Raw genomic sequence first — 23,251 nt, 5'->3', positions numbered from 1 at the left:
AGCCCGGGACTTGATTAGACTATACTTTGGCGGTTCATTAAACTGGCCCCACCCTGCATACTAGGCCCAGGGCTTGAAGTGTTCATGATTTCATAATTACTTACATTGTCTTTGACTTTTGGAATTGTTTTGGATAGGCAGCCATTTTAAACATTTCAGTTGTCTAGGGTCATTGCTTCACTGAGACAACTCGAAAACATCCAGATTACCTTAATATGTCCTTTAATTTTTTTTATAATGCTGTAAAAATACACAGAACAAGTCAAATACTTTCCTTTCCAAGAGTTTGTGTCCCATGGGGGAAACTCTTGGGATTTGATTTGCAACATGGTAATGGTTCGAAAGTAGCTCAAAGATATCCTGAAGAAATATCTTTCACTTTTTAACTTAAATTGCCCTGATAATTGCTACACTGATCAAGACCTTTTATGAACCAGCCACAACCTGACCCATAACTTAAAAACAACAACATTTGACATTTTTCTTTCTTAAAAATGAAATATTTTTCTACATTTGAACTAAGGATCAGTAAAATCTCCACTTCTGGTCATTTTAAAATATAAAGACCATGGGAAAGCCCCAATCAAGCGATATATATATATATCTCGCTTGATTGGGGCTTTCCCATGGTCTTTATATTTTAAAATATATATCTCACACACACTATTTCAGACTTGAAACACATATGCATACTCACCCTTCCTAGAAGCTTCCTTGAAGCCATTTTTCTCCTCATTTTTTTGTTAAGCTTTGAGCAGTGAGGAATAAAACATGACAGGGCATGCTGTTGTAGGAAAATAATTAATGATGAGAAATGAACAGCATGGTTCAAAGTGTTTTATTCCTCTAATAGCACAGCAGTTTGCCAAAAATTACAATTTTTTATGAACAGAATTTTTTTTATCCATTTATAACTACATATAATGTTGTGGACTGTCCAGGAGACAGACAGACAGACAGACACACACACACACACAAAGTAGAATACACTCTCCCATGATGGAAAACCTTTAAAAAGTTCAGACATCCAAGGCTCCTTCCATTAACCTTTACCAAAAGCTTCACAATACTGATGATTAGACGTTCTTCTTTTGTCAAAAACACTTTTTAAAATCTGTTCATTATTAGCCTTACAGTGGTGCTTGAAAGTTTGTGAACCTTTTAGAATTTTCTATATTTCTGCATAAATATGACCTAAAACATCATCAGATTTTCACACAAGTCCTAAAAGTAGATAAAGAGAACCCAGGTAAACAAATGAGACAAAAATATTATACTTGGTCATTTATGCATTGAGGAAAATGATCCAATATTACATATCTGTGAGTGGCAAAAGTATGTGAACCTTTGCATTCAGTATCTGGTGTGACCCCCTTGTATAGCAATAACTGCAACTAAACATTTCCAGTAACTGTTGATCAGTCCTGCACACCGGCTTGGAGGAATTTTAGCCCATTCCTCCGTACAGAACAGCTTCAACTCTGGGATGTTGGTGGGTTTTCTCACATGAACTGCTCGCTTCAGGTCCTTCCACAACATTTCGATTGGATTAAGGTCAGGACTTTGACTTGGCCATTCCAAAACATTAACTTTATTCTTCTTTAACCATTCTTTGGTAGAATGACTTGTGTGCTTAGGGTCGTTGTCTTGCTGCATGACCCACCTTCTCTTGAGATTCAGTTCATGGACAGATGTCCTGACATTTTCCTTTAGAATTCACTCGTATAATTCAGAATTCATTGTTCCATCAATGATGGCAAGCAGATGCAGCAAAACAGGCCCAAACCATGATACTACCACCACCATGTTTCACAGATGGGATAAGGTTCTTATGCTGGAATGCAGTGCTTTCCTTTAAAACCAAAAAAGTTCTATTTTGGTCTCATCCGTACACAAAACATTTTTCCAATAGCCTTCTGGCTTGTCCACATGATCTTTAGCAACCTGCAGATGAGCAGCAATGTTCTTTTTGGAGAGCAGTGGTTTTCTTCTTGCAACCCTGCCATGCACACCATTGTTGTTCAGTGTTCTTCTGATGGTGGACTCATGAACATTAGCCAATGTGAGAGAGGCCTTCAGTTGCTTAGAAGTTACTCTGGGGTCCTTTGTGACCTCGCCGACTATTACAGTACACGCCTTGCTCTTGGAGTGATCTTTGTTGGTCGACCACTCCTGGGGAGGGTAACAATGGTCTTGAATTTCCTCCATTTGTACACAATCTGTCTGACTGTGGATTGGTGGAGTCCAAACTTTTTAGAGATGATTTTGTAACCTTTTCCAGCCTGATGAGCATCAACAACGCTTTTTCTGAGGTCCTCAGAAATCTCCTTTGTTCGTGCCATGATACACTTCCACAAACGTGTGTTGTGAAGATCAGACTTTGATAGATCCCTGTTCTTTAAATAAAACAGGGTGCCCACTCACACCTGATTGTCATCCCATTGATTGAAAACACCTGACTCAAATTTCACCTTCAAATTAACTGCTAATCCTAGAGGTTCACATACTTTTGCCACTCACAGATATGTAATATTGGATCATTTTCCTCAATAAATAAATGACCAAGTATAACATTTTTATCTCATTTGTTTAACTGGGTTCTCTTTATCTACTTTTAGGACTTGTGTGAAAATCTGATGTTTTAGGTCCTATTTATGCAGAAATATAGAAAATTCTCAAGGGTTCACAAACTTTCAAGCACCATTGTAGATTATGTGAAGCCTCTGACATTCAAGTCCCTGTGAATGAGCTGTTACCATAGAAATGATAATGCATTACAGCCGACACTGCTGTCAGAGCTGCTGTTATAACCGATCACATTTGAGAACGTAACAGTGATGTGGTATAAGAGATAAGATATACTTTACAGTGACAGAAAACAAATAGCACTCTGCATAAGTAAATTGATAATTTATTGTAATTCACCAAAGAATACTCTGTTTAGAAAATAAACAAATAAATACATGAATAAATAAACAGCCAGCAATAAGGATGATGACCAGCAAAATTAAAGGCCAAGTACCAAATGAACCAGCCACTTGGTTTGCAGAAACTAATAACAATTAACATAATATCTGCCAGAAAATGAACTGTGAACTTCCGCTATGTAAAGTTCTCTCGAACTAAAGACAAGCCTACATGGGTTGTAAAGATAGAAGGATTTTATTTTTCAAGTATTACGTTTCCCCTCAGTGTCAGTTTGACCTGCCAGGATTGGGATGATATGATGATGATGAAGAGGTGGTGCATCACAGACAAACACCCACATCGAGTACACATCATCTATCCTGACTGACACGACTTACACACAACAGAATCACCTGAAAGCAAAAAGCCTGCACATTTAGCTTATTGCTCATTTACATTCACCTTGTAATTTCTTAACCCATTAATGACTATAGCAATCTTTAATGTGTAAAGTGTAAAGTTAAACTCCACTACACTAAGCCTACACAGAACATCTAGCACAATCACGGTGAAGATAGTATATGTGATCAGCGGTTATTGATTGTTTTGCTTCTTGGTTTCAAGTAAGCCCTGAACTAAGCCATAGTGATAAGCCCTTCTAATAAGGAGTTATTGTTTGATTCAACCCTAAATGTTTATACAGAATTACAGGACTAGCTAGGTGAGCTATGGTATTCCCTGGTACTAGAATATACAGTGGATAAGTAACTGCACTGATGTACCTGATGTTTCTTATTAGGGCTGGTGTCAAAGGAAGCTGCTGTTTAGTTTACAGCACACACAGATCTCACACCACACACACACACACACACAAACACACAGGACACACGTTTGAGTCATAAACGCCATGTTAGAGAAGGTAGTTTATCAGGATATAAGGTGATCGTGCATAATTATTCCAAAACGCCAGTTTGAAAATCACTATTAACGTCAGCTATGAGTTTGTGATTGTTAGCAGCAGTTAAATCAAGCTCTTTTAAAAGCTGGAGAAAGATTTTGTACTTAAAACTACATAGAAGGAAACAGAGATCAAGGGAATATTAGAAATTAGTTATGCCCAAAGTGTAGATTTTCTCCCCCATCCACTTTTTTTTTAAATAAACTTTACAACCTTTTTTTTTCTTTTTTGGTTGAGCATTACTACATTTGATGGCCTGTATTCTGTGGATGCAGATTGTAGATTGTGCTTTGAACCTTTTGTATGTCTGTTTCACTGACTGCACGTATGTATGCAAGTCCAAAAGATAAGATTTCAGTGCATTTCCAGATACATCATCTGTAGGTTAAGACAGAAAATGGCGAGCAGTTAGCAGGAAAGGAAGTGCTGTCTCTGGCTGTCTGTCTCCCTTAGGCCACGGCAGGAGAAGTGCTCCAGAAACACCAGCGACGGCGAGAGAGGTGCTTGTTCAGGACCACATCTTCCTTCTCTCTCTCCTTCTTCACCCGCTGATAGTGATCTTCCTCCTTCAGGTACCAAACCGGAGGCCAGCGATGCTTCTCAAAATACTCTTGGTTTTCTGCTCGCATGACAGACACACAGAGAGCAATCAAGGGCAAGAAAGTTGGCATACCAATAAATAAATAAATAAAACCCCGGGCGGCACGGTGGTGTAGTGGTTAGCGCTGTCACCTCACAGCAAGAAGGTCCGGGTTCGAGCCCCGTGGCCGACGAGGACCTTTCTGTGCAGAGTTTGCATGTTCTCCCCGTGTCCGCGTGGGTTTCCCCCACAGTCCAAAGACATGCAGGTTAGGTTAACTGGTGACTCTAAATTGACCGTAGGTGTGAATGGTTGTCTGTGTTTATGTGTCAGCCCTGTGATGACCTGGCGACTTGTCCAGGGTGTACCCTGCCTTTCACCCGTAGTCAGCTGGGATAGGCTCCAGCTTGCCTGCGACCCTGTAGAACAGGATAAAGCGGCTAGAGATAATAGAAACTTTAGAGGTTTTAATTATGAAGACCTTAAGGTCCCATAGTATGAGGGTACTTCAAAAAGTTCTTGGCCACACCCAGAAACAAAGGGCATAACTCCCATTTTGGGCCACAACTGTATACTATAAAGCCTTGTATCACTGTCCTCAAAAACTCAAATGACAGAAGCCATCAAAGAAAAAAAGTGAGGAAAGCTTCGAGATGGCGTGCTGTTCCTCCATTACAATGCACCTGTCCACACAGCACAGGTGGCAGAAGCAGAAGCAGCCAAATGTGCCTTTGAACTGCTGCTCCATGCACCTTATTCGCCCAACCTGGCACCGTCTAACCTCTATCTGTCTGTTTCCCAAACTGAAATCCCACTTGCATGGTCGCCATTTTCAGAATGGTGAAGTCATCCATGCTGTTGAGGAGGATCTGGAGGCTCAAGATGTGACCTTCTTCCATGAAAGGATAGTCAAGTCAAGTTTATTTTTATAGCACTTTTAACAATAGACATTGTCGCAAAGCAGTTTTACAGAATTTTAATGACTTTAAACATGAGGTAATTTTGTCCCTAATCTATCCCTAATGAGCGAGCCTGTGCCGACAGCGGCAAGGAAAAACTCCCTCAGATGGCATGAGGAAGAAACCTTGAGAGGAACCAGACTCAAAAGGGAACCCATCCTCATTTGGGTGATAACAGACAGCGTGATGACATTTTTAACAGTTTTAACATGAAGTCTGTTTCATTGATGTTATAACTCTTCATTGATGGAAACTTGAGTGCAAAACGCTGGTTATGAATGTAACCGGGTTCTATGACTAAGTGGAAGACCGCCAGGGCGGTGCTGAAAGCACTAGTGGAAGCATCTTTGCGTCCGCGCGTTTCGAGAACCGCATACAAAAGTTGTCATCTCATGATGTATGACATGCCTGCCTACATAAGGCAACATTCCACGTCATTTGGCCTCAAGATCATTCTCGCGCAATCCGAGTGACCAAAGACCCTGGCGGTCTTCCACTTAGTCATAGAACCACGGTTACATTCGTAACCAGCGTTCTATTTCCTTCACTCCAGACTGCCAGGGCAGTGCTGAAAGCACTAGTGGAAGACGAATACCAACCCAGTCACGAGGAATTCAGAAGACCATCACCACCTTCTGGAAGAACAGCTGCACACAGCAATGGCATGGACGCAACATTTATCCTGTAGTACCAGGCAAATGTACATGTATTGGACCAAGTTGCAGCAGCACAAATGTCAGAGAGTGGTACGCCCCGGAGAGCTGCCCATGATGTTGCCTGAGCACGCGTCGAATGGCAGCAGACAGGAGAGGGCACAGTATGTCCCATAGATTCATAGGCATAGGTGATTGCCTCTGAACCCAACGGGAGAGCCGCTGCTTGGACAGAGGCCTTCCTCTCGGAGCACCACCAAAACAAACAAACAATTGGTCTGTCATACGAAAGGCTGCCGTCCTATCAAAATAAAACCTTAGAGCCCTGACAGGGCACAACTCTGCACGCAAGTCCGTCCTGTCCGCCGGTATAGCAGCCAGCAAAATCGACTGGTTGCTAAACTGGGGAGATAAGACTTTCGGGAGGAAAGTTGGGTTTGGCCACAATGAAAACACTGTCAAACATAGGGCCCCAACAAAGACAAACAGTACTCACTGAGAGGGCATGTAGCTCATTCACACGCCGGGCTGTTGTGATGGCAAGAAGAAAAGCCGTTTTAACAGATAGCCACTTAATGTCAGCTGCTGACAGGGGCTCATAAGGAGGCAAGCAAAGGGATTCAAGCACAGTGTTCAGATCCCATGACAGACTCCACACAAAATGAGGAGGATTAAGATGAAATGCCCCTCTCAAAAAGGCCACCACCAGCCGGTGGGACCCAAGTGAAACACCTCCAACCTCTGAATGGTGGGCTGTTAGTGCTGCAACATACATCTTAAGTGTAGATGCAGCCCTGCCAAGCTCTAAAAGGTGCTGCAGGAAATCTAAAGTCTGTGGAACAGAGCAGCTTACTGTAGGGGGTTGATGTTGCGTTCCGCACACCAATCACAGAACACCTTCCACTTGCCTGCATACAAGTGTCGGGTAGATTCTGCACGTGCGTTCACCACAGTGTTCCTGGTCCCTTCTGAACACTCCAGTAGTAGCCCCGGGGCCCCAAGGGCCACACCCAGAGCTTCAGGCATTCAGAACATGGGTGTTGAATCCTGCCCTCCATCTGCGTCAGCAAGTCGGGCCTGTTGGGCAGCTGACAAGGGGGTCCCACTAGTAGTGACAGCAGGAGCTGGAACCATGGCCTGGATGGCCAATGAGGAGCTATCAATAGCACATGGTGACTGTGATCGCGCACACGGCAGAGAGTGCTCCACAATAGTGGTAGAGGGGGAAAGGCATAAAGGATGGCCCTTGGCCAGTCGTGGGCCAGAGCATCCTGCCCCAACACTGCCGTTTCTTTCCCCAGGGAAAACCATGTTGGACAATGAGTTGTCTGACTGCTCGCAAACAGGTCCACAGTCTCTCTCCCACAGGTTTTCCAGATCTGTTCCACCGTGTCTGGATGCATTTTCCAATCCCCTTGAGACACCTTGCCGGTGACAGAGCATCTGCCACACTGTTTAGGCGTCCAGGTAGATAAGATGCTCTTATAGAAAGGAGGTTGTCCTGAGCCCATACTAGGAGACTGTGAGCCACCTGAAGCGCAGTTACAGACCTTGTGCCCCCCTGATGATTGATATAGAAAACAGTTGCCACATTGTCTGTACGTACCAATACATGTTTGCCCTGTAGCACTTCCTGAAAGTGGCGCAACGTCAGAAACACCGCCATCAACTCCAGTGTGTTGATGTGGGACGTGCGCCACGGAGCAGGCCAGGTGCCGTTCACACCTTGCCGACGCCAGACTCCACCCCAACCCATGAGGGAAGCATCTGTCTGGATAACCTCCCACCGTCCCGGTGGGGGACCAAGTAGAACTCCACGAGTGAGAAAGTGTGCCTGGGACCAAGGTCTTAGCGTGAGCATGCAACGGCGTGTTATTCTCACCCTCATGTGTCTGTCTCGCACTGGACACAGACGCAGTTGAAGAAGCCATCTCTGAAAAGCCCTTAGCCACAGAAGACCCAGAGGAATGACTACTGAGGCCGCTGTGAGTTTCCCCAACAGCTGAAGGAGAGAAACATAACGCTGAGTTCCCCCGACACGAAGGTGGTTCACTCCAGTGAGAATTGCACTTATTCTATCTGGCGTGGGACTGGCCAGCATAGTGTTTGAATCCAGGGCAAGGCCGATGAAATGTGTTGCCTGGACTGGGACCAGTTTGCACTTCCTCTGGTTCACCCTGAACCCCAGAGCCGTAATGTGTAGTAGCAACCAGTGAGCATGTTCCCTGACCTGTTCGGGCGATGCCACACAAAGAAGCCAGTCATCCAAGTAAGGGATGACTGGCACTAGAACTAGTGAACAAGGGCACTAGAACCCCTCCTTCTGAAGGGGTTCTAGTGCCACTTGGACGCATTTCAAGAACACCCTTGGTGCCAGAGAAAGTCCAAAGAGGAGAACTCTGAACTGAAAAATCTTTCCCATGAACGAAAAATGAAGGAAGTGCCTGTGGTCCGCGGTAATGGGTATGTGAAAATAGGTGTCCTCGAGATCTATGGTCACAAACCAGTCCTGGTTTGTGACTGCTTGCAGTACATCTGTTGTTCGTAGCATTCGAAAAGGAAGCACCTTCAAGAAACGGTTTAACCTTCTTAAATCTAAAATCAGCCTGAACCCGCCGTCTTTCTTTGGAACGAGAAAATAAACTGAAAAGAAACCCCCTGGGTGAACAATGGGGTCGACCATCTCTATGGCTCCTTTTTGTAGTAACAATTGAACTTCTCTCGACAAGACTTCTGCCTGTCTTGGATTGGTTATAATTGTCTGCCTCACACCCGAATGCATTGGTGGCCGGCGTCAGAATTGCAGGCGGTACCCTTCTGAGAGGGTGGTGAGTAGCCATTGGTTGGTTGTTATTTCACGCCAACGCGCTAGCTGGCTGCCTGTAAAAACTCCTGCCACTGGCCCTGACCTGTCAGTGGTCCTGTCTATGTTTTTCGGGAGGGATGGGGGGGCGACGACGGCGGGGAGGACCCGTCTGTCGAAAAGGGCAAAAACTCATGTGTGGCTGAGCGCCACCCTGCCTGGCCGAGGGAGGTGAGGGATTGGGGGCCCGCTGCTGGGGTCGATGGGGAGACCTTTGTGCAGCTCCAGGGGCCACATGCCTAAAGCGTGAGACAGAAGGGTTTGGCGGAGCTCTGAAGGTGACTGCTACGCCCACATGACGTGAGCAAGACTCTGTAACAGACACACATCTGTCAAGGGCCTCTTGTGCTGCTGGCCCAAAGACCTGTCCAGGTGCCAGTGGGAGGTGCCTCAGGTTGTTCCTGTATACTTCTGGCAGAGGCAATTGAGCCAGCCACACTTGTCGACGGGCTTGCAGCAAGGTGCCCAAGGTAGTGCCACACTGGTTGGCAATGACACCCATAGCCTGCAATGTAAGTTCCAGTACCTCAGCCGCCAGTGGGTCTGCTGATGATGTGTTGAGTGTAATGTGCAGCATAACAAGCATGTGTGCCAGTGAGTTAGACACCCTGCCAAGAAAGGCAGTAGAGTTGTAAGCACAAGAAAGTAGCTTGTCTGTGCGGCGGCACTCAGCGTTAGGGCAATGCACCTACTCCCGAAGTGCTTCATCGGGAGACACAATGAGCAAAGCAATGCTTGATTCGACTACTGGCATGCTACCCAAGCCAAAAGCACCGGGATCCTGCATCGCCGCAAGCATGCGAGACATCTGGTCTGGATGGGCAGATTTTGTAGCAGCCTCCAGGGCAGAGGCCACCACAGAAGTAAAGTCACGACACTGTGGAATTACCAGAGAGACGCGCTGAACACGGTGCAGGAACATGTTCTCAGATCCAGTAGGAGGCACCGGGGTGTCCAACTGCAAACGTGCAAGCAAAGCCTTCAGTGTGGCCTCCACCAAACCCACCACTGAGGCAGACTCCCCAGATCGCCCAGAGGTAACATCACTGCCCGAATCACGGGGCTCAACACCTGGCAGGACTTCGCTTGGTGGCTGCGCCGAGGAAGAAGACTGACTGAAAAAGGTGTCTGAGGCAGCCACAGACATCACTTCCTCTTGGTCAGGTGGCTGAGAACATGAGCCAACGAGTGACAAGGAGGCAGGCGGTGCAGGCTGTTCCTCTACAGTACCTACCTGTGCCCCTGCTGTGGGAGGGGGCCTTGCAAGCAGAGGCAGCAGATGCTCCACTGTAGATGAGAGCAGTTCCAATTTACGCTCTAACTCAGAAGACTTAGATTTTTTGCACTGTTTTGCATGCACTGGTGGTGAAAGCCTACGCTTACGCTGTGTCTGAGAATCCGAGAGCAGAAAACTGCTAGATGCACGTTCCATACCAGCCAGCCGCGCCTGTCTAACAGTAAACGGCATTAACACACAGGAAGGGCATGGATCAGACATTGCCTCCCTTAGATGTTGCATGCCAAGGCACTCCGCACAGTGATCATGTGCATCCAGCACCTCCATTAGATTGGGGCAAGTGGAACACCTCACTGAATCCATCTCAGTGTCTACTCACCCACGATTTTTTTTTTAGAAAAGAAGCAAGGTGTAGCGCTGCTTGCTAGCCTGGCAACCAAGGCTAGCGAGTTCGCAAGCGCAACTTTACCATTACAGACAACGATTTACTAGCAACCAGAAAACCGATGCTCACGTAAAGTTGTAAGTACACGTTAATGTTATTGGCAACCAATTCGCTAACTCACTCAACACTGACAAACCTGCTGGCAACCAAACAGTTTGTGACAGGACCGATATAATAGCCGTCCCTGAAAACTTGGCAGCCAAGATTCAGTGACTATCGATACATAAAACAATCTCAAAATAATGTTAACCAAGTTACCTTAGCGACCAAACAGCTCGCGTGGAGTCGAGTCCCACTGAAGTCCTCTTCGGTCACGAGCTGCACTGTAGATTGTCGCAGGCATTCCCACAGTTAACTGATAACACACACAGAATTCCAATAGAAGAGATGCGATTCCAACGCAAGAAAAAAGAAGAGGCCAAATGACGGGGGATGTTGCCTTATGTAGGCAGGCACGTCATACGTCATGAGATGACAACTTTTGTATGCGGTTCTCGAAACGCGCGGATGCAAAGATGCTTCCACTAGTGCTTTCAGCACCGCCCTGGCGGTCTGGAGTGAAGGAAATAGAACTGTTCATGACAACTGTAGTCCAAAAGTTAGCAAGTCAACTGTAGTCCTCAGCCATAAAAGCATTATTGTAAGTGTCCAGATCATCTTCCAAATGTAACTTTTAACTGTCCCTAGTGAAACTTGAACAGCAGTGGACCAAGTTCACTGACGTTAAAGGAGACCATGTTGAAAAATAATGCAAGAACAATCTTTCTCCTGTGATGTTTTCTGGGTGAGGCTGAGAACTTTTTGAATTACCCCCGTACATGTGCAATTATCGAAATACGAAAAACAAAATTATTACTGTTTTTTGTTTGTTTGTTTGTTTGTTTTAAGAAGATAGGGTCACTAGTCATAACATGGGTTAAATGCCAAGAACAAAATGTGTTATTAAGGTTGATGGTAATTCTCATCTCATCTCATTATCTCTAGCTGCTTTATCCTGTTCTACAGGGTCGCAGGCAAGCTGGAGCCTATCCCAGCTGACTACGGGCGAAAGGCGGGGTACACCCTGGACAAGTCGCCAGGTCATAGACACAGACAACCATTCACACTCACACCTACGGTCAATTTAGAGTCACCAGTTAACCTAACCTGCATGTCTTTGGACTGTGGGGGAAACCGGAGCACCCGGAGGAAACCCACGCAGACACGGGGAGAACATGCAAACTCCGCACAGAAAGGCCCTCATCAGCCACGGGGCTCGAACCCGGAACTTCTTGCTGTGAGGCGACAGCGCTAACCACTACACCACTGCGCCGCCCTTGATGGTAATGGTGTAGGCAAAAATATTTTTACGCTGAACAACTTAAAAATATGATAATTATATTTTCCACTTCTTTGTGTTAACTAAAACGGAGCATTACTACACAGTTTCTGGGTAGCTCATAAGTAAATACGGTTGTCAATCCCAAATACAACACTATCCTCTGCCAAGTGAGAAATTTGGACTTAAATTAGCCATAAAACTTAATAGATTTGTTCACTACAGTATGCTAGCTTTAGGTTACAGACCACTCTTTGAGTAAGCCAAGCTTGTCATGATGCAGAATCTATGGTTACCTAATAAGCAATGAGCAAAAATAAACAGTAAATGGAAATAGAGAAAATGGAAACACAACACCATAACTTAGCCTAGTGAGCTCTGATAACTAGATGATGATAGCTGTGAGAAATTTTACATCAAAATCTTACTAAAAAAAAAACATATTAAGTTAAAAGGTTGTCTCAGTTTTGAACTTAAAGAAGTACTGCACACTAAAAAGTTTTTTTGAGCTGTAAACTAAACAATATACTCCAGTGTACTATGATGAAACACAGCAATGCTCGTGTTAATATTGACAAAATTACCATTTTTATTAAAAAAAAAAAATCAGCATTGTATGGGTTGAAAACCGCTTAAAACGCTATCTACTGGTTAAAATCATCCTGAACCTTGCAAGGCTGATGCTGACGTTGAGCCGACCGCTTGGTACTTCTCAACATCATGAAAGTTTTATTGAAAAAAAAAATAGAACATTAACTCTGGCCTTGTGTGGGAGTCTGAAACCATACTCATTTTCAAATAGATGGTCACCATGAATCATCATTCACAGGAGTTTATACCCTCACCCCCACCTCCGGGTGCCCCATCCTGCACCCATCCTCAAGGTGGAATTGCTGGGTTTCAGTCATGTGACTTTTCTTAGCGGTTTTACCGGAAGTGAAATAGCTGGTGGTCTAAATGGCTGCCGTTGTGCAAACAACTAGCGATAACTTATCAGAGTGAGTATGTTCACAATCCAGGAGCCACTGTTCACTTTAGATCTATTCAGAAGATTGCTATGTGCAATGGAATCGACCTGTACAGTCTGGGAAAGAAGGATTTGTCGTACGATCTCGAAAACTACCCTTCAGTCGAGTTCCCCGACATCTCGAACTATCTGGTGTCGCAGACGTCCTTCTACACCGCAAAACACATGAAAGCGTGGAAGAGTATGGAGGCTTACGACTTTTTTGTATGTGGCTGGGTAAAGGACCTCGCTATCAAGTCGCTGCCGAATGAATCCTGGATTGTTTTTGTCCATGTAAATATGTTTTTTTTAAGCTTTTCGTTCATGTCTTTACAACGAAGCACTGCAAGTTGAAGTGTAAACAAACAGTTGGCTTGATTCTCACTTGTGTTGGCTCTTATCTCTCAGCTAAATCATTCACAAAGATCATCAGAAACCCTTTTAAAGACCTGGAGCTTAGTTAAACAAGACGGAGAAGTGATCACGACGCATTGTAACTGTACGGCTGGGGAAGAATTTTGTCACGACCTTCATGCATATGGACTTTGTGAGGAGTGAGGAGTAAACAAAGAAACAGCTGGGGACTTTAGCGCTTTGTGACTAAAAAAAGTACCGTAAAATAACGACACATAGCAAGAAAAGTACTTGAAAAACACTAAGGACATAGCCGAGAGGGAGATAGAAACCTTTCACCAAGTGATCACTGCAAACTCAAGCATGCTTCGACTCGGCTCCCTTCGATTTCAGTGAGAGGTTCGAAAGCCACCTTTCTCGACGTCTTTTTGTGAAATCCTGTATTTGTTCACCCTTTTTCATTGGTTCATGGGGAGCCCTGAAGAAACTTATCAGTTTCATGGTTTGATCGATTCGAACAACCTAAACAACGCATTTTTCGTAAGGCATTTTTCATGCGAGCAATGTACCTTCTCTGTACAAACGCTTTGTCAACTGAGCTTTGGTAGACCACCAGCTAAAGTTTTGAATAACGAATTAGGTGGATGTGACGTCACATGAAACCCAGCAATTAGGCTCAGAGCTGGGGGTGGAGTTATACTTTGATGAGGATTAACTGATTACTGATGAGTCAGTATCTTAAAATCACAGAATTGTCAGGTAGAAGCTTAAAATTTCAAGATGCAGATTTGTCAATCAACTTACTTGTAGACATTCTCTGTGATAAAACTGAAGTATGATTGCAGTGCTTTATGGGAATACAGATGATCCAGATCATGACTGTGCTCCAGACGAATATAAACACTAGAAATGCTTAACTGGCTGCTGCATCAGACATAATATATATGGTTTCCCCGTTGGCTTTAATAAAGTATGAATGCATATATATTGGTTTTCCAAAGCTACGTGATTGCACTGTATGTATATATTCCTCTGAAACCAGAAGCCAATAAATAAATACAAGCATAATATAAAATGTCCATGTACACACCATGTACTGAATACACTACCGTTCAAAAGTTTGGGGTCACTTTGAAATTTCCTTATTTTTGAAAGAAAAGCACTGTTCTTTTCAATGAAGATCACTTTAAACTAATCAGAAATGCACTCTATACATTGCTAATGTGGTAAATGACTATTCTAGCTGCAAATGTCTGGTTTTTGGTGCAATATCTCCATAGGTGTATAGAGGCCCATTTCCAGCAACTCTCACTCCAGTGTTCTAATGGTACAATGTGTTTGCTCATTGCCTCAGAAGGCTAATGGATGATTAGAAAACCCTTGTACAATCATGTTAGCACAGCTGAAAACAGTTTAGCTCTTTAGAGAAGCTATAAAACTGACCTTCCTTTGAGCAGATTGAGGCTACATCCACACGACAACGGCAACGAGATGTTATTTAAAAAAATATCGCGTCCAAATGGGCAACGATCAGTAAAATATCAGGTCCATATGGCAATGCAACGCTTGCTGAAAACGATGCAATACACATGCCACACATCTAGGGGCGCTGTAAGACGGTCCCTTCGGAGACACCAGAACAATAGAAGAAGTAAGGACGCATGTGCATAAACTATTATGTGCGAGACTTCATATTAGCCACAAAGTCAGAAAAATCTGTTCGTAAAATTACATTATAATGACCAAATACAATGAAAAGTATTTTTCCAGTCTCACCTGTGAAAGGTAATCCCATGTGATCTCGTTTGGACGGTAAACCTGTTGGTACAGTTAAACGCAGCACATGAATGAGGCATCTTTATTCTCCGCTTTGACCCATCCAATATGGCGGCGAGGATGACGTATGATTCTACGCGGAAGGCGGCGTCTTTAATGGTCTGAAATAAATTGAATGCTACACGTTGATGGATTAATTTGTTCTTCTACGCCCTTTTTGAGGAATGTATTGTAGGACTTAAACCAACATCTGAAGAGGTGAGATCGCTCCTTTTTTTCCCTATTTTTGCTGGCGGGATTGACTCTCTCTCTCTCACTTTGCACCATTACACAATAAATATTCACAGTGAAAATATTTTGTAAGCGCGTTTCATGAACCAAGTTATAGGATTTGTTGACAACTCGCATCGAGTTCGTTACACTTCTACCCGGTGTGAAGCACTCACAGTCATGTGGTTGTGACGTCATCGTAAACAAATCCGTTCTACTCATCCAGACGACTTCGCAACGGCAACGTTGCCAGATCTTTCCACTCTGGAACCCGTTCTCAAAAGATTGCGTTTTGGGGCACCCAAAATGCCGGTGCCGTGTGGACGTCAGGCCGAAATGATAAACAATTGTATCGGATTCACCTGAATCCGTTGCCGTGTGGACAGGGCCTGAGTTTCTGGAGCATCACATTTGTGGGGTCGATTAAATGCTCAAAATGGCCAGAAAAATGTCTTGACTATATTTTCTATTCATTTTACAACTTATGGTGGTAAATAAACGTGTGACTTTTCATGGAAAACACTAAATTGTCTGGGTGACCCCAAACTTTTGAACGGTAGTGTAGATCCATTTCTCTATTAGCTCAGTATCAGGTTCAGTGTCTCATAGTCATGATCTTACCTAGCGATTTGGACTTGATTTCTTTGCGATAACTGGCACAGATGTTATTATAATGAGTGCATATGTGATGCAGGCACCAAGCAGTAAGTTGGTTGGCATTATGGAACTGTGAGGAAAAAGCAAACATGTCAGTGTACAACATATGATAAACAAAGATTTTTTAAATAAATATATATTTTGCATAATAAATACCTGTGCAAGCTCCAGGTAGTTGAGAACCTCGCCGTCTGTGTCTTGGCCATCCCGAGAGGCTTTCACCAGCTCACTCACAGCATATTGCTCTGTTGGAGAAGGAAAGTTTTAAAACAGAACTCAGACTGCTAAAACATTTTGGCACAGTATTAGAAACAGTTTATTAAGTGACAAGTCTAAATTAGGAAACTGGATGTTTTTGTTGACAAAGGCTTAGGCACCGTTCCACAAAGCCTTTGCATTTATGCAAGCCTTAGATCAGTGCCAGACTGTCAGTATTACTGTTTAACATCTCTGTTGGATGACATTAAACTAGACAACCTACAATCCATGATGTGTGGAATGGCTCTTTTCCCCCCCAGAGCCTTGACGTTGCTTGTTGCTAAGCAACACTGAACAGAGGAATCAAAAAGATAGTTTGATCCAAGTCTGTAGTGTGTGTGTGTGTGTGTGTGTGTGTGAGAGAGAGATGGAGAGTGCACCTGTCAGGGCAATGAGGCGGGGAAGGCACAGTCTGTTTGCCAGAGCAATTAATTCCATTGGGTCCAAATCAGCCATGGGTGACAGCTGATTGGTGTAGAGATACTCCAGCACTGCCTGCATACACGCCCTGCTGGTGTTAGGAAAAGAGACCTAGCAACAAAGTGCGCACACACACAAACACACACAAAGCGGCCACTTTATAAGGTACACTTAGATTATACTCTTTAAAAATAACATGCAAAAGTAATGACATCACAGCCATCCATGTCCAGGAGTCCAAGACAGCAAAACTGGCCATGCTCTCAAGGTAGCAGGAATGACATTACTCACTCCACTGCCAATCACAGTGACACTAACCAACGAGCTCAGGTATGCTGAGGAAGGTAGATAGCCCTTTCCTCCAAGAGCATTATGGGACTTGAGCAGCAGTTTGAACAGATGCAGTTGGCTTCCTTCACGTGTCTTGGAGGAGGCATGTGTTAGCCATCACTGCCCCCAGTTGGTAGCCATCATGTGACAGAAAGCAGACTGGGTATTGGCAAAGACCAAATTATGGATAAAATGGGTGAATAAATCATGTACAATGAACTAAATGAACTATGCAAGTCCAGGAAACCGGGAAATAAAAATATGAACTATTATACATACATGCCACTTTTTCCATGGAATAAAAATGTTTATTTTTTTCGTGGTCCAGTTTCCATCAAATCCTGCGCTCTGATTGGCTGGCAAGTGGGTCTGTATCCTACGATACGAACCCCAGTTATGGACCCCGGTTATGGACCTCTGGCGACTTGCTCGTTCACAACAACAACAAACAGTAGCAATTGTCAACATTTACTTTTGCATTTCTCAGGAGAATAGCATTAATTTTACAGCATGGATAGCGATAACGACAGTCTTCACAGCGAAAACGAGTTTTACTACCCTGAGGAAGAAGAAATAAAAGAAAACATTTCAGGAGAAAGCTAAAAACCTGTAATTTGCTAACGCCGAGCAAAAACATGGCTGAATCCTGAATGACTCAATTTTGTATAAATAGGGGGCTACATAGGTGGCAAAATGTAGATTTTTCCTGCCATGGAAGTGCACTTGTATACCGAGGAGGAAGCAATTTGCATTACAGCCGTGAATGAGGATTCAAAATGGCGGCTCGGCTCAGTTTTCCCTTTCGGACACTCTCGTTTTCTGTTAGAATTTGGTAAAGAAAAAAATAAACATATTATTTACCAGCTTAAGGTCGGTCCGTATGGTGAAATACCGTCACCTCGGCCTTGAATACTGACCTCGGCGCAGAGGGCCTCGCTCAGTACTTTCAAGACCTCGGTCACGGTATTTCACCATATGGACCTTCCAGCTAGTAAATAACATATATGTATTCTATTCCCTTCTAACGGGTTTACTGATGCCAGGCAATATTGTTATCATATCGCTTATCCTCCATGTATTATGCCACTCTCCCCAATGGAAAATGAGAGTGCAATATTGTTATAATATTGCACGTTGTCAAGACAACACGATGTCACACGTGAAGATGCAATGACAAAACTTCTCCTGTGCATGCGCACAATCATTTCTTTGTCGGCCGGGAGATGGGGTTAATTCAGTGCTTGGTTTAAGCACTAAATAAATAAACTGAAACTAAAGATGCTCTGAACACCCAAAAGGCTACCAAAACTTCATTATATATTCTTCACACATATTTACAAGAGAAAAACATACCAACGGACATAAAAAAACAGAAAAGAGACATGTCAGAGATGTAAAACTTCCGTGCTAGTGACTGTGACCATTTGTTCACAAACATGACTGCGAGGTTTGCTTCATTAAAAGCCAAGGATTTAAAGAGAAAGATGCGATGAACACCTGAAAGGCTACCAAAACTTCCCTGGATATTCTGCATGCATTTAATCTTCCGCATTAAATATATGGAAAAACTGGAAAAGAGACACGTCGGATATGTAAAACTTCCACATTCGCGAGTGACTGACAGTTTGTAAACAAAAATGGCTGCGAGGTTTGTTTCATTCAAAGCGGTAGATTTAAAAGAGACAGACCTGCTGAACACCTGAAAGGCTACCGAAACGTCACTGGATATTCTTCACGCATATTTACAAGAGAAAAAAAAATAAAAAAAACATACCAACGGACATCAAAAAACTGGGAAAGACAGCAATAGCGGAAATATAAAGTTTTGCTTGGAGGTGAGGAATAGTGATGGAGACTTTTACAAGAGGACTTCACTCGTGGACTTCACTCAGTAAAGCCCTTTTGTTTTGAACAACTGCAATGGAAAAATTAACTATGAAGTTTTTGTAACTTTGAACTTGAACTGTCAACCGGGATATAGCTTGTATACAAGTTGGGTTGTTGTTCATGCTTTTTCGACTTGTACCATTTTTATTGTTAGAACTTTGACTTTGTACAGTACATTGGATTGACAGAACATTGAATTACATTCGATCAGAATCAGCTTTCAATATTGGTAAGTTACCCCCCTGTTCGTAACTTTTTGTACAATCTATAATCGTTCCATCGAGTGTATAATAATAATAATAATAATAATAATAAAATAGCTGCCTTTTTTGTGGTATATCAGATATATTCCATTCAGCTAGCATGATACTGAATGAGTCGAAGACTCGTTCGATATCATGCTAGCTGAATGGAATATATCTGATATACCACTCAAAGCCAGCCAATATTATTTAATTATTGTTATTATTGTTGTTAAAAGATTATTCAAATACATGAACTTTAACTATGCAAAAAAATTATTTACCCCTCATTTACCCCTTCAATTGTGAACATTATTTTATTGTATATTCATCTATTCTTGCACTGACATGTACTTATATTTTTAATTTTTAAATGGATGTATTCCTTATTTTTAAGGGAAATCCAAGAATCATGGTCATGAACCATCGCAGGGATCAAAGTACAGGCAGACAGGGTAATCAAGGGCATCTCTAAAATCATAAACAGTAACACAATCAATGGTATAAACAGGGCAGTAAAACTGGAACCAAACACCAAGGACCGTGGAAAGCTAAAGTTCAAAAACAAGACAAAGGAACATGAGCATATATGTGAAGACAAACAAATCAAGGGATGAACTCTGAACAGGTGTACAAATTAGGTAACACACAAGACCGTTCTTAACAACAGTGACAACAGGCATACCCAACAACCTGTGTTTCTCTCTCATTACACATCAGTCCTGAGATACCAGTGACCTCTCCTGCTCTTCAGACCTGCCTGATCCATCCTGATGCCCTACTTCTGGCTGAAGTTCTCATCACATAACTCCTGCAAGGATGGCTTCATATGTACAGCCCCTGATCCACCCTAATGCTCTACTTCTGGCTGACGTTCTCACCACTTTACTCCTGCAAGGATGGTTTCGTATGTACAGCCCCCGATCCACCCTAATGCTCTAGTTCTGGCTGAAGTTCTCATCACATAACTCCTGCAAGGATGGCTTCATATGTACAGTCCCTGATCCACCCTAATGCTCTACTTCTGGCTGATGTTCTCACCACTTTACTCCTGCAAGGATGGTTTCGTATGTACAGCCCCCGATCCACCCTAATGCTCTACTTCTGGCTGAAGTTCTCATCACATAACTCCTGCAAGGATGGCTTCATATGTACAGTCCCTGATCCACCCTAATGCTCTACTTCTGGCTGACGTTCTCACCACTTTACTCCTCCAAGGATGGTTTCGTATGTACAGCCCCCGATCCACCCTAATGCTCTACTTCTGGCTGAAGTTCTCATCACATAACTCCTGCAAGGATGGCTTCATATGTACAGTCCCTGATCCACCCTAATGCTCTACTTCTGGCTGACGTTCTCACCACTTTACTCCTCCAAGGATGGTTTCGTATGTACAGCCCCCGAGCCACCCTAATGCTCTACTTCTGGCTGAAGTTCTCATCACATAACTCCTGCAAGGATGGCTTCATATGTACAGTCCCTGATCCACCCTAATGCTCTACTTCTGGCTGAGGTTCTCATCACTTCACTCCAGTGGAGGATGGCCTCATATGGACAGTCTAAAGATACAGTTAGAAGATGGCTCTGGACATTTACAGTTTTGCGCCAATGGCTTAGGACTACAATTGCCATGATAACTTTAAGGCTGCAGTTGTGATGAACAGCTGATAACTTCAACAAGACTTCATTTTAAAACTATAATGAATTTCCTGGTTACACAGATGCACTTTTGACCATCTCTGTACCTAAATCTGCAGTGTAGTTCACTCAAATAAAATATAACTGTTGTTCCCACAGGGCAGCATGGTGGTGTAGTGGTAAGCACTGTCGCCTCACAGCAAGAAGGTTCTGGGTTCAGCAAGTGGCCAATGGGGGCCTTTCTGTGTGGAGTTTGCATGTTCTCCCTTTGTCTGCGTGGGTTTGCTCCGGGTGCTCTGGTTTCCCCCACAGTCCAAAGACATGCAGGTTAGGCTAATTGGTGGCTCTAAATTAACCATAGGTGTGAATGCTGTAGGTGTGAACTGTTGTTTGTCTCTACGTGTCAGCCCTGTGATGACTTGCCGGCTTATCCAGGGTGTACCCTGCCTCTCGCCCATAGTCAGCTGGGATGGGCTCCAGCTTGCCTGCGACCCTGTACAGGATAAGCAGTTACAGATGATGGATGGATGTTGTTTCCACACTACTTCCTTTACAAAACACCAAACTTGCACAAGTTTACTTGAAATAATTATATCTTTCTTGATTTTATGCAATGACGCATGCAATATGAAATCATGATTTCATAAGTTAAAAATACTTATTCATTATTAAAAAATTGGCATTTTTAATACAATCTACTCTCCCCAATTCTTTTTTTAACTGGTGCTCTGTTCACTTACACCTACATGACCACCAATACAGGACCACCTCTGACCAAACACTCTTTGCATGTTGGATTGTTCAGTACAGCAGTGAAACAGATTTTAAGCACCTCAAAGTCACTAATGGATTGAGAACAATCTGCCAACCAAATCAAGATCATCTCGAAACAGATGAAGGGTAGATAATGATTAACACACTACACATCAACAAAGATGAGCTATACAATAATTGTAAACCTACACAAGGTGGAATGAAAACATAGGTGCATCTAATAATGTGGTCAGTAAAAGTACACAGTGTGTAATAACCCACTGGTCTATAACCCTAATAACAGTTGGTTCGTGGTGGTACTGTAGAGGTTCCTCACAGAGGGTTTGTGGGAGACTCACAAACTGCACATAGCAATCTTATCCCAGATGGGCAACAGTGAGTAATTTTATACACTGGTGCTTGAAAGTTTGTGAACCCTTTAGAATTTTCTATATTTCTACATAAGTATGACCTAAAACATCATCAGATTTTCACAGAAGTCCTAAAAGTAGATAAAGAAAACCCAGTTAAACAAATGAGACAAAAATATTATACTTGCTCATTTATTTACTGAGGAAAATGATCCAATTAAATATCTGTGAGTGGCAAAAGTATGTGAACCTTTGCTTTCAGTATCTGGTGTGACCCCCTTGAGCAGCAATAACTGCAACTAAACATTTGCAGTAACTGTTGATCAGTCCTGCACACCGGCTTGGAGGGATTTTAGCTCATTCCTCCGTACAGAACAGCTTCAACTCTGGGATGTTGGTGGGTTTCCTCACATGAACTACTCACTTCAGGTCCTTCCACAAAATTTCAATTGGATTAAGGTCAGGACTTTGACTTGGCCATTCCAGAACATTAACTTTATTCTTCTTTAACCATTCTTTGGTAGAACGACTTGTGTGCTTAGGGTCATTGTCTTGCTGCATGACCCACCTTCTCTTGAGATTCAGTTTATGGACAAATGTCCTCACATTTTCTTTTAGAATTCATTGGTATAATTCAGAATTCATTGTTCCATCAATGATGGCAAGCTGGCCTGGCCCAGATGCAGCAAAACAGGCTCGAACCATGATATTACCACCACCATGTTTCACAGATGGGATAAGGTTCTTATGCTGGAAGGCAGTGTTTTCCTTTCTCCAAACATAACACTTCTCATTTAAACCAAAAAGTTGTATTTTGGTCTCATCCGTCCACAAAACATTTTTCCAATAGCCTTCTGGCTTGTCCACGTGATCTTTAGCAAACTGCAGACGAGCAGCAATGTTCTTTTTGGAGAGCAGTGGCTTTCTCCTTGCAACCCTGCCATGCACACCATTGTTGTTCAGTGTTCTCCTGATGGTGGACTCATGAACATTAACATTAGCCAATGTGAGAGAGGCCTTCAGTTGCTTAGAAGTTACCCTGGGGTCCTTTGTGACCTTGCCGACTATTACACGCCTTGCTCTTGGAGTGATCTTTGTTGGTCGACCACTCCTGGGGAGGGTAACAATGGTCTTGAATTTCCTCCATTTGTACACAGTCTGTCTGACTGTGGATTGGTGGAGTCCAAACTCTTTAGAGATGGTTTTGTAACCTTTTCCGCCTGATGAGCATCAACAACACTTTTTCTGAGGTCTTCAGAAATCTCCTTTGTTCGTGCCATGATACACTTCCACAAACGTGTGTTGTGAAGATCAGACTTTGATAGATCCCTGTTCTTTAAATAAAACAGGGCGCCCACTCACACCTGAT

General features: G+C 43.3%; 1 protein-coding gene across 3 annotated transcripts in view; it reads right to left on the bottom strand.

Moving 5' to 3' along the window:
* Positions 1 to 2,721: 2,721 nt before the first annotated feature.
* rhobtb1 (Rho related BTB domain containing 1) overlaps positions 2,722 to 23,251 on the bottom strand; it is a 40,373-nt gene continuing 19,843 nt past the window's right edge. For all 3 annotated transcript variants that reach the window (XM_060939588.1, XM_060939589.1, XM_060939587.1), the window contains exons 7-10: positions 16,622 to 16,772; positions 16,140 to 16,228; positions 15,948 to 16,053; positions 2,722 to 4,484 (exon numbers count right to left, since the gene is read on the bottom strand). In XM_060939588.1, the coding sequence (XP_060795571.1) occupies positions 4,315 to 4,484; positions 15,948 to 16,053; positions 16,140 to 16,228; positions 16,622 to 16,772 (516 nt within the window). In that variant the 3' untranslated portion in view covers positions 2,722 to 4,314. The remainder of the gene's footprint in view (positions 4,485 to 15,947; positions 16,054 to 16,139; positions 16,229 to 16,621; positions 16,773 to 23,251) is intronic.

The sequence above is a fragment of the Neoarius graeffei genome, chromosome 14 (genome assembly GCF_027579695.1).
Source record: "Neoarius graeffei isolate fNeoGra1 chromosome 14, fNeoGra1.pri, whole genome shotgun sequence".
Taxonomy (NCBI): domain Eukaryota; kingdom Metazoa; phylum Chordata; class Actinopteri; order Siluriformes; family Ariidae; genus Neoarius; species Neoarius graeffei.
The sequence above is the reverse complement of the archived record's forward strand: the minus strand, read 5'-3'. Positions and strand labels throughout refer to the sequence as shown.